This window comes from Mustela nigripes, chromosome 15, assembly GCF_022355385.1.
Source record: "Mustela nigripes isolate SB6536 chromosome 15, MUSNIG.SB6536, whole genome shotgun sequence".
NCBI classification, from domain to species: domain Eukaryota; kingdom Metazoa; phylum Chordata; class Mammalia; order Carnivora; family Mustelidae; genus Mustela; species Mustela nigripes.
In genome coordinates, this window is record NC_081571.1 from 48,035,282 (window position 1) to 48,051,777 (window position 16,496).

Here is a 16,496-nt window from a genome sequence, read left to right on the forward strand (position 1 = left end):
GGAGTGGTTCTTTCTGGAGATGTAGAAGCTGGGGCCTAATTAAAAGGGGTATGAGGGAACTGTCTGGGGGTAATGGTAATGTTCTAAATCTTGTTAGGGGTTTGAATTATATAGATACATATATTTGGCAAAACCCATTGAGGGATACACAAGATTTATGCATTTTAGTATATGTTAATTTTACCTAAAAGCTCTAAAATATATTGAAATCTAGTTAATACTGAGTATGCCAGTGTTTTTAGGATAAAGTGTATCTATGTCTAAAACTACTTTGATGGATGAGCTTACAATTAACTGTAAAATTGGCTGAGTATATAGATGCTCACTTTATGATTCTTTTAACTTTTATGTGCTCAAAAATCTTATAAAATTTGGGGAAAAATAAAATAATTAAAAACATGTTTTCAATGTAGCTGGATTGGTGTAATAAAAATGGTAAGCACGTAATGCTGCAACATTTCAAAAGATGGACAATATGCAGCTAAGGGGTGGGCAGATAGTGAAGTAAGGTTAGACAAACGAAGGAAGGGGTGATGAAAGAGTAAGACACTGAAACAAAAGGCAATGTTTATGTATGGACCATACTGCAACTAGTGTAAAGCTTCAACACTGAGGAAATGAGTTGTGAAATTTGATAAAGATTAGAGGTATTCTATCAAGACATTTTTGATGGAGATAAAATAGGAAAAACCTGTTGGTTAAATCTGAAATGGTAGACAGTGAAGGATAAATGCACTGATAAAGAATGGGCTCTACCTGGAGGATGGGGACTAATGGAGCTTTTTATTTTTATTTTTATTTATCATCATCATCATCATCATCATCATCATCATTTTGCATTTTAGTGATTATGCTAGAAGTCAGGATTAATTGATTTGCCCGTAGTGAGCTGGAGAGAGACCGGAAGTAGGAAGATCTTTATGTAGCTCATTTATACGTTGTAAGAAAAAAAAACTTCATTTGAGAAGCACATGTGTTACCCCAGATCTGCAAGCATAAGGCGATAAAGCTTCAACCAATGTAGTGGAAATGCTGATGTAAATCAGACAGGCTCTGATAACTGATTAGCTATGGAAGGCAGAGCAATTCTGATGACAGACATTTGAAGCCACATTAGATGGAAATATTGCTGACAGGATGTATTCTAGACAGGATATTAATGATTTTTTTTATAGTAGGAAATATAATCACCTTGTCTGAATCATAGAGCTTTTGTTTAATAATTATACCATGTGTTACAAAGTCACAGAAAAGTAAGAATTTTACTTTTCATATCTGGAAGTTGCTCTATTCACATGGATAACTTATTCTTTGAAGAAATAATATAGACCTAAAAGTTAAATAAAAAAGAATAATTTGAAACACTTATAATAAGAAATTTTTATTTTAAAAACAATATACGAAGGGCACCTGGGTGGCTCAGTTAGTTAAGTGCCTGCCTTCTGCTTAGGTCATGATCCCAGGGTCCAGGGATCAAATCCTGCATCAGGCTTTCTGCTCAGTGGAGAGCCTGCTTCTCCCTCTCCCTCTATTGCTCCCCCTGCTTGTGAGCTCTCTCTCTCTGTCAAATAAATCTTAATCACAATATATGAAATGTGAACCTTATAGATTTGTTTTCATGTATATAGGTTTTCTGGAGATAAAGCAAATGCATGTTTTTGTTATTTAAAAATACAAGTTTAATAGTTCTCCATACCTATCCTTAGAATAAAATTTAAAATACAGTCCGAATTCTTATTAAATGTCTGTATTACATTTTGAAGATATGTTATTGAAATGTAAAGCTTATGAGAAATTGATCAAATAGAGAATTTTAAATTAAGGGGAAATAGTTAAAATATTTATAATTCTGTGTGCATCAAAACTAATTTACAAAACATGAAAGAGAAATAAATAGAGAATATTTTATATTTTCAATTGCACGCTTTCTTATATTCCTAATGTGTTCTCCAGAGAACTAGTCCTAACATTCAGTAAAATCCTAATGAAACATCACATACTAAGAATTAAAAGTATGTCAGGCTTTTATACTGGCATTTAAAAAAGTCACTTTCAGCACAGCTCATCATTAATAGGTTAAATGTGGGCAAAAGGTAGAAGACATAACACAGATTTCAGAATTACACAGATCTCTGCATTTAAATTCTACCTAAACATACTTAGTGAAAGGTAGAAATTAAAAATATTTCTGAACTTTTGTTAAAATCAAATGATCAGGAATATATTGTCAACAAGTTTGTTGTACAAAGTAAGTGAAATTTATATATGGTGGTTCTTAGAATTAGGTATTGAAAATACATCATTGATGAAGTGATTTTATCATTCCTAAATGTTCAGTTACTGGAGACAGAGATTCATAATACTGTCTTCTGTTTCAAGATTGCAATAGCAATCTTCTACTTATAGTCTGTTTTTCAGATCCTCAAATGATTATGAATAAAGGAGAATTTCATATCAATACAAAGATTATATTGATCAATGTTACACTTAAAACTTAATGCTTCATATGTATGTACGTATGAGATTTGATCATTTTGGATATCTATTAAGATCAGTTAAATAAGTTGTAATTTAAATATGGCAGATATTTGCTGAAAGCACACTAGAAGTAACAATGTACCTGAAGTTAGAAAGGTAAAGTTCTGGGAGTACCTGGATGGCTTAGTCCATTAAGCATCAGACCCTTGATTTTGGCTCAGGTCATGATATCAAGTAGTGAGATCAAGCCCCTTGTTGGGTTCCATGCTGTGTGCGGAGCCTGCTTAATATTCTCTCTATTTCCTTCTGCCCCTCCACACCTCTCCCCACTCTCTAAAAACAAACAAACAAACAAACAAAACAAAACAAAACAAAACAAAAACCACCAGAAATTCCTTTCTCCAGTTTGCTTATAAACCAGGAAAGGGAGTTAATATATTAGAACAGATAAACTTATTAATTTAAATTTAAACTTGTAGCTCTGAATATTTGCTAATGATCCTTCAGAACCAAGACATGTATCAATATCTAATTAAGCTCTGGTATGAATTTTAGTTACATTTTCTATTAGAAGAATGTGGGGGGATTTGATCAAATTATTAGTGAGTCACCATCTACATTGTATCAGAGCTCTTCTAATTTATTACAGGATCTAATTTAATACTTCGAGTTAGAATTATAATCTCTATTTTAGAGATTTTAAAGTTATATTTCAATAGTATTGCCAAATTGGTGAATACTCAAGAATTATTTAACCATGGATATGTTGATGATCAACTTTATAAATACGTGAAAGGGAGGAAAAAGTCAGGTTGCCAATAGTTGAATTCTAAATAAAATATATTCCATAAAGGATAGGACATAAAACAAGTGAAATAATCTATGGAAAAAAAATCTAAATTGAAAACAGAAAGGTGCCTTCTCTTTATTGGAGAAGAGAAGACATGCTATTGTGCCCTCTAATCATAACACCAATACAACCTGGGCAAATTACAACAATAACATAATTTTTTTTTTTTTTTTGCATTTCTGGATTTAAATGAGAGTGAGAAAAAACTACAAGGGCACAACCAAGTAGCTGAAAGAACAGTGAAGTAAAACCTGGTAGAGAGCTAATGGAGTACAGAAGTCAGCACTTCCCTGGGGCAGATGTCTATGCTTGTGAAAGGATCAACGTCACTTGCCTGGGACCTAAAATGAAGCAGAAGATAACCAGAGACTTTACATGAAGTCTGGAGCTTTGAAGAGGGCTGACTTGCCCCATGTCAGTGGTGCCCCTGGTTCTTGGCTGAAGCTAACTCATCCTCACTAGACAAAAGCATACCCAAATTAGGTCCCCCACAGGTCCCCAAAGCAGATGAAATTAACTATAACTTCAAAATAATATTAACCAACAAAAAAGAACCAAACTAACAAAAATGAGACTTCTCAGAAACAACAGACAACAGGCTTAGACACTCAAACTTTAGATGTTGAAATTACTCATTACAGGATATAAGTTAAATATGTAAAACATTTAAGTAACTAATCAGTGAAAATAAAACATTAATAAGATGAGAATATAAAAAATTATTTTATAAGTCTCAAGCAAAAGAGAGAACTTTCAGAAATGGGAATTGTTGAAATTACAAATCCACAGGAGCCTCTAGTTTTAACTACGATGTTGATTCACAAGCCCCTTGAGGCTGAGGGCCATGGCAATACTCATGGGTTCAGGCTTCTTGGGAATCTCCTGGAGTGGGAAGACCCTAATTGCAGTTCTAGACAACCAAGGCCCTTACAATCTTAGACTCAAAAAAGAGCATGACAGAGCATTGTTGCTTGTTTTCTCTGTGCATTTGCTGAGCCCTAAGACATACCTGAAATCCAGGCAGAAGAGGAACCTGAATGCTAAAAATGAGTTAGAGCTCATCCTTCTGAAAATAAAAGGGTATTTAGGGCCCACCATGGAAGAATGGCTTTTAAATACAGACTGGAAAGAAACCAGGAATAAAGCAGCTCTCACAAATATTACATCATAGTCTCAAATCATCAAATCCTGAATTGGAGGAAGGGTTTTCCTTTTACTCAGGAGTGTCTGCCAAAAGGAACATAAATCCTCTTTGAGAGACAACTTAATGTTATCCACAATCTACATATATTTTAATATACAAGAGGAGTCATTCCTCCAGAAATTCCTAAGTAATGCTGTATTACTTGTTATAGCAAATTTGTAAAATATTAGCATTCTTCTTCTTAAAGAAAATTAAAGTTTCACACTGTAAACTGGACTTTCTACTATATAGTAAAGGCAATTAGCTCAAAATACTGAAATAAAATTGATAATAATTAGAAAAGAGGAATCTGTCCTTCTATATCATTCTACAAATGATTTTATACATAAAAATTCAGTATACAAAAACTCACTTTCACTATTAAGAGGGTTATAAATGAAGAGGCAAGAAATGGTAATTTTCATTGTATAATTTTTTCTACTATTGTTATGTTTGAAAATTTTTATAAGTTTTTTTAAGGCAAAGAACTGGTTGAGAAGACACTTAAACTGGTACTACTCTATAATTTAGTGGTACTATAAATTCTTATAAACTTTCTGGAAAGATATTAGCTCATATGTCACAACAGCTTTACCTTCCCACCCAATAATTTTTCATTTTGTAATCTTTATAAAGAACACTCAAAGGTTAGGAAGAACTCCTGATGCATGCGGATGCTGATGATGGCATTATTTACAGAAAAAAAGCATTGAATTCCACCAACAGTTTAATACTAAGCTTAAGCTCAAAAAAACTGTGGGATTTCCATGTGAATAAGAATTAGTAAGATTCTTGATATGATGTATTTTAAAATGTTAATAAAATATAAATTTACACATATAAATAATGAGTAAAAGCAACAAGAATAACAATTTTAAGAAGGTTAATAAATTCACATATACTTATATGTTATACCTATCTAGACAATCACAGAGATTTTATGAAGACAAATGTTAATAGGTATGTCTCTATATAAATGTAGATATATAGTTAGGGCTGTACACACTCACACACATGTACATTGAAATTTGAGAAAAGAAATATGTCACTCTGTTAACAATGATTGTACTTAAGTTATAAGCCGATTTTTCTTATCTATACTATTATATATTTATCAGATTTTCAATTCATGCTTTAGTAGAATGAAGTTATCTCTAAGAAAGTACTGTTTGGATCAAAACAAAACCAAACCATTCCTTTTTCTAAGGAATTGTCTAATAAACAGTCAATATCAGAACATGAATCCAATAACAATATTTTGATGCAAATATTTTCTATTAATCACTACCACCAAATTTTATTTCATAGTTTACACGAAGCACACATAAGTGTTAAGTCAATCTAAGCACTTGAAAGTGATCAGTTTTACCTTTATTTTTTTTAATTTTTATTTTTTAAAGATTTTATTTATTTGTTAGAGAGAGAGAGAGAGAGAGATACAGAGTGCAAGCACAGGCAGACAGAGTGGCAGCCTAGAGGCAGAAGGAGAAGCAGGCTCCCTGCAGAGCAAGGAGCTGATGTGGGACTCGATCCCAGGACCCTCGGATCATGACCTGAGCCGAAGGCAGCCGCTAAACGAACTGAGCCACCCAGACATCCCTAGTTTTACCTTTAAATCAACCTTCTAAAATATTTATGATTAGTGTGATTTGTAACAAAAGTCTTACCAAAAAAGCAACAAATTGATCAGTATAGTGTACTGCATTGATTTAAATCCACATTTGATTTCAGATGACAACATTTAAAGAAAATCGTTCTCCTTATAAAAACAGCTTGTATATATTGCTTCTTAAAAATCATATTTAGTTTTATGTCTCCTCACTTCTCAATTCATAGTAGAACAAATACTAATTCTTATAATAATGTGTTTTTTTAAAAAATATTTTATTTATTTACTTGAGGGAGATCACAAGTAGGCAGAGAGGCAGGCAGAGAGAGAGGGGGAAGCAGGCTCCCTGCTGAGCAGAGAGCCCGATGTGGGGCTCGATTCCAGAACCCTGAAATTATGACCTGAGCCGAATGCAGAGGCTTAACCCACTAAGCCACCCATCTCTATACTAGAGATTTTAAGTGAAACCCCTGGATTTGAATGGGCATCTCTCTGATTTCAAAGACTGCTCTCTCCACTAGGAACATCATCAGCCTTCTAAAACCTCTGTAGTTTCAAGTCAGAATTGATCCTGTAAAGTCTCTCACTGAAGCCCACTGTGTCTCTCCTCCATTAACCACCAGGCTTTCATTTCCCTACTGGTCATAATTCAGTCATAGGGGTTTCTTTCCATTTTTTTTTTTCTTTTGAAGATGTCACTTTTCTCAATTAGAAACCTTCACATTTGATATACCTAGAGTCTGGAATTTACCACCAAGACCATGCTTCCATTCCAACTTTCCTAGATTAGACCAGGGTTGCTCCAAGGGCATTATACTCATTCTACTTGCCATTCCCTTCTTGTAACATTCATTTTGTAAATATTTTGTTTATTATTTGTTTTCCCAGATTAACTTGGTAGCTCTGCAAGGTACGGGTTATATTCATAATGTTCACCATGGTACACAGGTTCTTAATGCAGAACCTGGCACAAAATAGATGTGCAAAAGATTCGCATCAGCACTGAATGCCTATAAATATGATTATAAGAAGGGAGAGAGGAGAGGCCAGTGCTCTGAATTTTCATGTCTGTGGAAGATTGTGTCTATAGTTTATCTACCTCATTTGATATCATCTGAATCTCAGTAATCATCTAGCTAAAGAGGAATTCCAACAAAATGTTTATACAGCCCTTTATAAGGCACAATATGAATATGTCAATAATTGAAAAAAACAACAAGTGTTATGTATTGTATTCATTTTCAAATTAATCTTGCCAAGTAAGTTTCAATTTTTTGCTGTTTTTCTTTGGGTTATTCTCTTTCTCTCTCTCTCTCTTTTTCACATTTTATTCCCTTTTCCTCATTACCTTCTAAGAAAACACAATTTTAAGATAAAATCTTAATGCCTATTTAAAGATAAAAGCTAATAAGGTATAGAAAGCACTATTAAAGCAGTAAAAGCATGATACAAATAGGAGGGATTACTGTGAAAATGTTCTGTTTGCTCTTTAAATCCCTTGAAACACTGGGCTTTTATAAATTTTTGCTTCATTAGGAAAAATGGGTTCTCTGAGGTTTGATATTAAGTATTAGATTTTTAGCTAAGTTTATGGGATAGTAATATCTCATTCCCATAGGACTAAGGATATGGTGAAATTTCTTAAATGTTCCTTCAAATAATTTTTTCCATTGTATTGCTGATTTAAACTGGAATATCTGTTCAGACCTCCTATATTATCACATTCTTTTAAGCCTCTAACTTATTGAATATGTGCAACAATAAATAAATTGTTGGTATTACTCAAATCTAGAGTGAGACTTGGAATCCCTAAGATAAAAAAAAAAAAAAAAAAAAAAAAAAACTGCATTGAGAAATTCAAACGCTGGCAACAGGTTAACCCAGTAGACTCCCTAGTCTCATATTCTTTTGTGCTAAAACAATTTGAAGTCACCAGATTTAAAAATTCAAATTTAGTTATGTTCTTTGGTTCTCTAATGGCATAGTAATTTTGTCCATTTTAATTTATGCTTATTATTCACTACTAATTAAAGGCAAGCCAGATTCAATAAATGTTCTTCCTCTACCTTCTCCTTCTCTTCCTCTTCTTACCCCTCCTACTCCTTTCCCCTTTTTCTTCTCTTCTTGCCTTTCTTTTTTTTTTCTTTAGAAAAAAAATATTATGTGCAGATTTACAAGTGGAATTGATCTTGTATGGGCATTCTTCCTGTAGAATAGTTTCTTTCAAAATGAATTTCACTCATTTGACTTTAAAATTTGGTAACTATTATTAAACCACTACCTTTTATAAAACCTGAGACTTGTGTATGTTTATTGAAAGCCGTGGAAATCAGGGTATTTATTTTTACAGATACAATGAACATATTATAAGGTTAAAATAAAGTTTGCATTCTTCTGCTATAAGAGATGACTATGTCATGTGGTGTATGTCATTTGATATTTATTACTGTCATAAGGACAACACGAGTATAGGTTACTAGATTTGTTTTCTTAGCTTGAAAAATTTCTTCAGAATTTTAGTATAAGTTCTAATGATTTTTATCAGATTTGTATCTGATATTTTCTATTTCACTGCTTTAAAAAAAGGGATTTGAACCACACTTTTTGAAAATGTCTGACATGTTCTTTTATGTAATGACATATATTACAGGATCAGCAAAAAATGGAGGGAGAGAAGGAGGGAAAGAGAGATGAAACCATTTCCCCACTTCCTAAAGCAACAAATTATTTACTCCCTTTAACTGACAGTTTTGTATATACATAATATACAACATAGATATCATATGTACAAAATATATGTAAATGGAAATAGAAATTCTCTAGTGCTCATTTAATGCGATGATTACTAAAAATCAATGTCCCAGTAAACAGAAAGTAAACTTCTCAAAAAATTAGACTAGTGAAAACCACGTAATGGCCACAAAATATATTCATGACAGACAAAAATATGGAATTATATGTCTTTCCCGATTAATACTTAAAGTGTTTTCTTTTAGCTGCTATATTGGGATTTCACTTAACAATGGTGAAGTAAGTTTAGTTGCTTCCTTTTTTAAATTTTTATTTTTTTAGATTTTATTTATTTATTTGAGAGAGAGACACACAGAGAGTATGGGAGGGGCAGAGGGAGAGAGACAAGCAGACTCCACTGAGCATAGACCTGAAGGTGGGACTTGATCCCAGAACCCTGAGATCATGACCTGAGTCAAAACCAGGAGTTGAAGACTTAAATAACTGAGCCCCCCCGGCATCCCTTGTTGTTTCCTTCTATTTCTTTAATAACAAAGTTCTTCAATAGGGATCAAACATGTATGTATAGTCTCTTGTTGTCAACTATGTATATTGTGGATTAGGGCACCTGGGTGGCTCAGTCAGTTAAGAGTCTGCCTTTGGCTCAGGGTCCTGGGTTGGACCCCACTTCCAATCTAGCTCCCTGCTCAGCAAACAGTCTCTCTTTGTCCCTGTCCCACTCCACCCTCTACCTGCCCCCAGCTCATGCTCTCTCTCTCTCTCAAAAAAAAAAAAAAAATATATATATATATATATTCATATATAGCAGATAATTATATCACTTACCAGACACAAATGTATGGCAGTTGTATTTGTCTTGTGTATCACATAAGACAAGCTGAAGACAAATATTCATGGAATATTTTCCACAAACTATAGAAAAGTAAGAATAAAACCTTCAAATGTATGTGTTCAACTTTTAAATGAATCATTCACTTCCTTCTGAAGGGCCTAATTGGTAATCACCATTAAGTTTCTAAAGTATAACTGCCACTATGTATAGCTATTTATTTGTTGGGCTTACATATGAGATTCTAAATGCCTCAAAAGAAACTCTGTTCTTCATGATATTGCTCTCAGCCAGCATGTGACTGGCACATTACATTTTCTTTGCTTGGAATTGAAATACAGTTGTCAATACATCCAACACATTATTTAGCCTGTGTTTTTTAAGTGCTTTAAATCCCCTTTTCATTTCATATGAAGTCTGGCCCATAATGCACAAGAGATAAAGGATTTAAAGATGAATAGACAGAAGCAGCAAACACAGACTGAAAATAAGAGGTGTTATTTGGATTTTTCCCTTAATATTAAATCTTAATGTAGAAAACATGTGAGTTTTGTTGGTATTATACAGATTACAGTATTAAGATCATGCCATGGTATGATACAGGGTGTATATTATATAGAGATGAAGAATTGTATACCTTTGTTGTTATCCATTCCTCCTACTGCATACAGAGTTCCAACAGTAGATTTTCTAGGTTTAGTTCTTGGACTTTGCATTAAAGTTCTTCTTTCTGGCAATAGATGATACTTCATTGCTTCCAGAATCAACTTCTGACATTCCAAATCATTCTTAAATAATGCATGGTTTTCTAGGTCAGCCAGTATCTGTGAATAATACATAATCACTGTCAATAATGTTTTTATAGGAATGAGTATATGACATCAGTAGTTAAAATTAGAAGCTTAATGCCTGTGATATTACCCATATATTGAGAGGGATGAAGAACGTAATAACAACTAATTACACTGATAAATAAAAATAAATGAGTATAACAGAAGACCTTTCATGAGAAGCAGAATGGATTTTATTTTCTATTCAATACTATTTATTGTCATTTTATGACACAGAGTTTAAAGGAACTTCCAGAAATCATTTTTTCTATTCCTTTTCCTCTTATGAAACCTGTTTATAAATTGTATATAGTTGGCTATGTTGGCCATAAACCTGTCCAGCAAAGGAAATTAAAAAAAACCTTTAACAAATTCATGGTAACAACCTTCGTAAATTTCATTTATTTATTTTAAGATATTCCAGGTATACTGGTGATTCACAGACCTGTACCCCTGGGGATAAAAATATATATTTATAAAAAATAAAAAATTAAAAAAAAGATATTCCAGGTATAATTTAAACCCTTTTTAAATTAAAAAATCAATAAAAATGAAAACAATTATTCTTATCTCTTTAAGGATGCAAACAGATGGAAAGTAGTATAGTAGAGAAGGTAAAGTTTCCAATAGTGAAATTAAGAACTTTTATACCAAAAATCCAGCACCTGAGGGAGGAATAGAGTGAGATCAGCTGTTTGAAGCTGTAGTATGTGTCTCTTTTGCTACACCAGGGTTTCATCCCCCCAGATTCTTTTGTGTACATTTCTTTGAGCACATACAAAACATCTTTTCTTTTCCTCCTCTTCTGTTTTTCTTTAGACTCTCTTTTTTTCTGGATTCTTTCAGGATCACTTTCTTCCTTAATGAATGAATATTTCATTTCAAGTGACAGTTAAATCTGTCACATAAATTTAGAAAATTAAGAAGCTGAAAATTTAATATTAATACACTGACCTTTTCATCCACATTGATAAGAAACCTTACCACATCTGGACACAAATATGTATTGAATGAATAAGTTAATATATGATAGCAGCATATAACTAAATAATTAGATTTCACATTTTAACCTTAATTAAGTAAATTTATTCAGCCAATTTGATGCATACATAAATTGTTGGAGTCGACAAGAACATAAAAACACATAAAATAATGAATGTAACATGTGAGAAAGAACAATACCTCTGAGGCTGAATAGGAATGTAATGTATTAGAGCTACCAAAATACTTTGAAATATAGAAGGGAAGATGTTCAACTAAATTCCTGGCTTCATTGCGTTTTTTACATACTGAAATCTTAGTTGCCTTCCTACCCACGTTCATTCTAAACACTAAACAAGAAAAAAAAAATTTTTTTTAATGGTATGGAGTAGAATAGGAGATATCTAATGACTTTTTTTTTTTAAGGACTACTATTTTACTCTTTTAGTAACTATAAATAAATAAATAAATAAATGAATAAATAACTGTCAAAGAGAATATCTATTTCCAATAAGATCCTAGTGATCTTTATAAAGTAAAAGAAAAAAAAGTATTTTAATATGACTTTTGGTCATCTGGGTATTAAAGTATACTTGTTCTACATATAAACCTTTTCCTCTCCTTAAAAGGAAAACAATTAGGTTTTCTGGTGATAAATGTAAATATATGGCTGAACTTGGCTCCCATCATTTTTCTCTTCTTCTCTCCCTTTTCCACCTTTTTCGAGAATCTTGGGATTAGTTGATCATAAGAAACTATTCTTTTATTAGCAGCACACTCTAGGAGTATCTTATCCAGATAAACAGTTAAATAAAAAAAAAATGAAAGGGGTAAGAAGAGAAAAAAAATTGGAGAAAAAAAGAAAAATTCAAAAGATATGTGCTTCATTTCTGTATTTTTTTTTCTTGGAAAACTATAACTCATAATGAGTTCAAATGGAAGTTTCCATTAGGGTTTAGGCTTTAGATATATAGATTCATGGCATAGATGTAAGTATTTTAAAAGTTTGACCTATGGGTACATAGTGTCACTTACATTAAAAGGAGTTCATAAAGTAGTCATAATATGTAGATGACTCTTTGAACTAATTAGAGTGGATTTGTTTTAACGTAAAAATACCTCTATGCCTTCTTTTATATTTTTTCACCATGTTAAAAATAAGGTTAGTATAATATTTAAATAAATACAAGACTTGGGTTAATTTTTATATTTTAAAGTTTAAAAAATTTGCACATTAGTTGTATGGGTTTGAAATTATTATTTTTAATAAACAGTTTAGGATTACCAAAATATAAAATTGTTTACTAAGTTGTATCTTTTATAAAGGTTCAGTCTTGTGAATTCTTGTAGTCCTGTACATCAAAAAGGTCACTGATGTTGGCTTACATTATAGTTTTTATTTCTTCAGAAAACCTTAAGACAATAGACTAATATTAAATTAATTTTAAAAGATTAGTTTTTAAATACAGTTTTGATTTCTAAGAAAAGTCACATTAGTCTCTGAAATATTTCTAACTTTTCCTGGTTCCTTATTTTATATATATATAAAATGGACATAGATTAAAGAATGTGCAACATGATAAAGCCAACCTTAAAAACATAATTGTATTACTTATTGAATGGCTAAATATCTGTATGTTTCTAAACGCATAATGCAGAGATATATAAGGATTCTTTCTAATTTTTCATTAAAAATAGGTAATTGTAAAAGAAAATTTAAGGAACTTTGCCAAAATACAGTATCAGAGGACAGTCAACCTTATTTATATTATTGTTTATAATCTTATGTATTAATAAATATATTAATAATTATATTAATAATAAGTACTTATATTTATAATACTTTCAAATAGTTCTTTTTAAAGGGAAATTAATTGCTCAATGTTCATAGATGTATGCATAGTGAAAATATTATAAATTATTTCAAAGTATGACAAGGAAGATATACAAAATAAAAGTAAAATTTATAATTGAATTCTATAAAATAACCAAGCTATTCTGTACTTTAATACTTTTTCCTTTAAGTAACATAACATTGTATAAAACTTCTTAATTTTAGGGCGCCTGGGTGGCTCAGTGGGTTAAGCCGCTGCCTTCGGCTCAGGTCATGATCTCAGGGTCCTGGGATCGAGTCCCGCATCGGGCTCTCTGCTCAGCAGGGAGTCTGCTTCCCTTCCTCTCTCTCTGCCTGCCTCTCCGTCTACTTGTGATTTCTCTCTGTCAAATAAATAAATAAAATCTTTAAAAAAAAAAAAAAAAAAAAAAAAACTTCTTAATTTTAGCATACCCCTAATCATTTGAAAGTTTTTAAATTTTATTTTTGAATCTTGAAAGAAATTAAATTTTTCATAATTGCTTTTACTTATTTTTATGTATTTTCAAATTATTATTGCTTATAGATAGTATGACTGTGTCTATATTTCATCTCCTCTGACAACACTTTTTAGCATTACCATTACAGCCCAAATTAAGACACAAATTCAGAAAAATAAAATGGTTAAGCTATCTTTTAAATTTGAGCTATCATTAGATTTCCTGCAGAAATCTAAGATTCACACAATTATTGCTCTTCCTGATCAAAGGAAAATACTTTTTTTATATTCTTCAATTTTAATGAAATCTAAGCTATTGTGACAGCTCCTTTGCCACTCAAATTTGGAAAATATATCAATAGGTTTCAAAAATTATATACTACTTAGAAACATATTCATGTTTACACATAAGAATTTATACAACAGTTGTCTGCAAATTAGATATTTTATCTAGGATACTACCAACCAATACCCCTCCAATCAATAATAATCATAATATAATTTATTTTACAATTAAAAAAATTCATGGATGTTTCATAATGTCTTCACTTTTAGTATGTTCTTATACTTAGAATAATCATTGACTATATCATAAATTGTGTGTTAAACCTCAAGGAAAGATACTAATCTCTCCCAATAATAATATTCAAAATATTTTGATAACCAGAAGATATATCAGAAATCAAAATATTGGGGCGCCTGGGTGGCTCAGTGGGTTAAAGCCTCTGCCTTCAGCTCAGGTCATGGTCCCGGGGTCCTTGGACGGAGCCCTGCATTGGGAATTTCTGCTCAGTGGGGAGACTGCTTCCCTTCCTCTCTCTGCCTGCTTGTGATCTCTGTCTGTCAAATGAATAAATGAGTAAATCTTGAAAAAAAAAATCAAAATGTCCTGAGACTCAATAAGACGGACAGCATAGGGTTTATTAACAACATTAAATAAAATTCTAACGGGCTGATCTATGTCAGTGAGGCAGTCACTTTGCAAGTATGTCCTGACTCCCTATCTCACCTTGGCAGGTTTTCCTTGGGACTAAATAATGATCTGCAAGTTAAAGGGTAAACCTTTAGAATAGAACATGGTCAAGAAACGTGATATTCAGAATTGACTAATATGAAAAATAAGAATTATTTATCCATTTATACCTAGAATTCTCCATAATAACTTTGTTAGAGCACATTCCAGTTGCCAGCAACGTCATGAATTTTGATTAGATATGTTCTTTGTAATTTTGTGTGTAAAAACATTGCTATTGTCTTTTTGCATACTCTTTGTAAAGTTCCATTGGCTTTACTTCTAACTACACTTTGGGGGAATAAAAAAGAAATTCAATTATTAAAACACTATTTCTTAAAAGTGGCCATTACATTTGTCATTAAAATACCAATAATTTGGTTGATGATGTCTTGAGAAATTCAACCACGTGCCTAAAATAGCCACACTTACGAACATGAAAATATTGATAAATGATTTAATCCCATATAGTTACACATAGATACTCATCAAACTGCAGTTTTCCAAGAATATTTATATGAATTTACTTCAAATCCTTGCAATACATTGGAAATTATGACTCTAAAAAAGTATTGCTTCATGAAAATGGAATGCATTATTCAAGTATCTAGAGTTTGCATTGTTTTCCCAACCTTCCAATAAGATAATAGAATAAATTGTCATGTAATTCAGAAAATAGTCTCCTATCTTTATATTTTTCCTTAATATGTCAAAGAAGATACTCTGTTGGTTAGAATCTTTGTCATGATTCTCTGCACTAACTTGCATGTATAGATACTTCTCTAACATTGTAAATAACTTTCTTATATCACAAGCAAAGAAAATCAAATGCATGAATTTGTTTGAGCTGCATGACCTATTCTTATTGCATAAAGGGTATAGTATTCTAATTTTATAGCAAAAATCAAAATATTTATATTATAATAATTTGCATTACAGACTTTTTTTTCTGGGTGATTTCTATCTTATTTTATTTTTTTAAATTTAATTTAATTTAATTTTTTCTCAGTGTTCCAAGATTCATTGCTTATGCACCACACCCAATGCTCTATGCAGTATGTGCCCTCCTTAATATCCACCACCAGGCTCACCGAACCCCCCACACCCCCACTCTCCTCCCCTAAGTTTGTTTCTCAGAGTCTACAGTCTATCCTGGTTCATCTCCCCCTCCAATTTCCCCCAACTCACTTCTCCTGTCCACCTCCCAATGTCCTCCGTGTTATTCCTTATGCTTCACAAGTAAATGAAACCATGTGATAATTGAATCTCTCTGCTTGACTTATTTCACTCAGCATAATCTCCTCCAGTCCTGTCCATCCTGATACAAAAGTTGGATATTCATCCTTTCTGACGGAGGCATAATATTCCATTGTATATAAGGACCATTTCTTCTTTATCCATTCATCTGTTGAACGGCATCTTGGCTCTTTCCACAGTTTGGTGACTGTGGCCATTGCTGCTATGAACATTGGGGTATAGATGGCCCTTCTTTTCATTACATCTGTATCATTGGGGTAAATACCCAGTAGAGCAACTGCAGGGTCATAGGGTAGATCTATTTTTAATTTCTTTTTTTCTTTTTTTTTAATATAATTTTTTATTTTTTATAAACATATATTTTTATCCCCAGGGGTACAGGTCTGTGAATCACCAGGTTTACA

General features: G+C 32.0%; 1 protein-coding gene across 1 annotated transcript in view; it reads right to left on the reverse strand.

Moving 5' to 3' along the window:
• The window catches only part of KLHL1 (kelch like family member 1), a 402,166-nt gene that overhangs the window by 106,819 nt on the left and 278,851 nt on the right, over nucleotides 1-16,496 (reverse strand). The window contains exon 6 of the mRNA XM_059377441.1: nucleotides 10,338-10,524. Within this exon, the coding sequence (XP_059233424.1) occupies nucleotides 10,338-10,524 (187 nt within the window). The remainder of the gene's footprint in view (nucleotides 1-10,337; nucleotides 10,525-16,496) is intronic.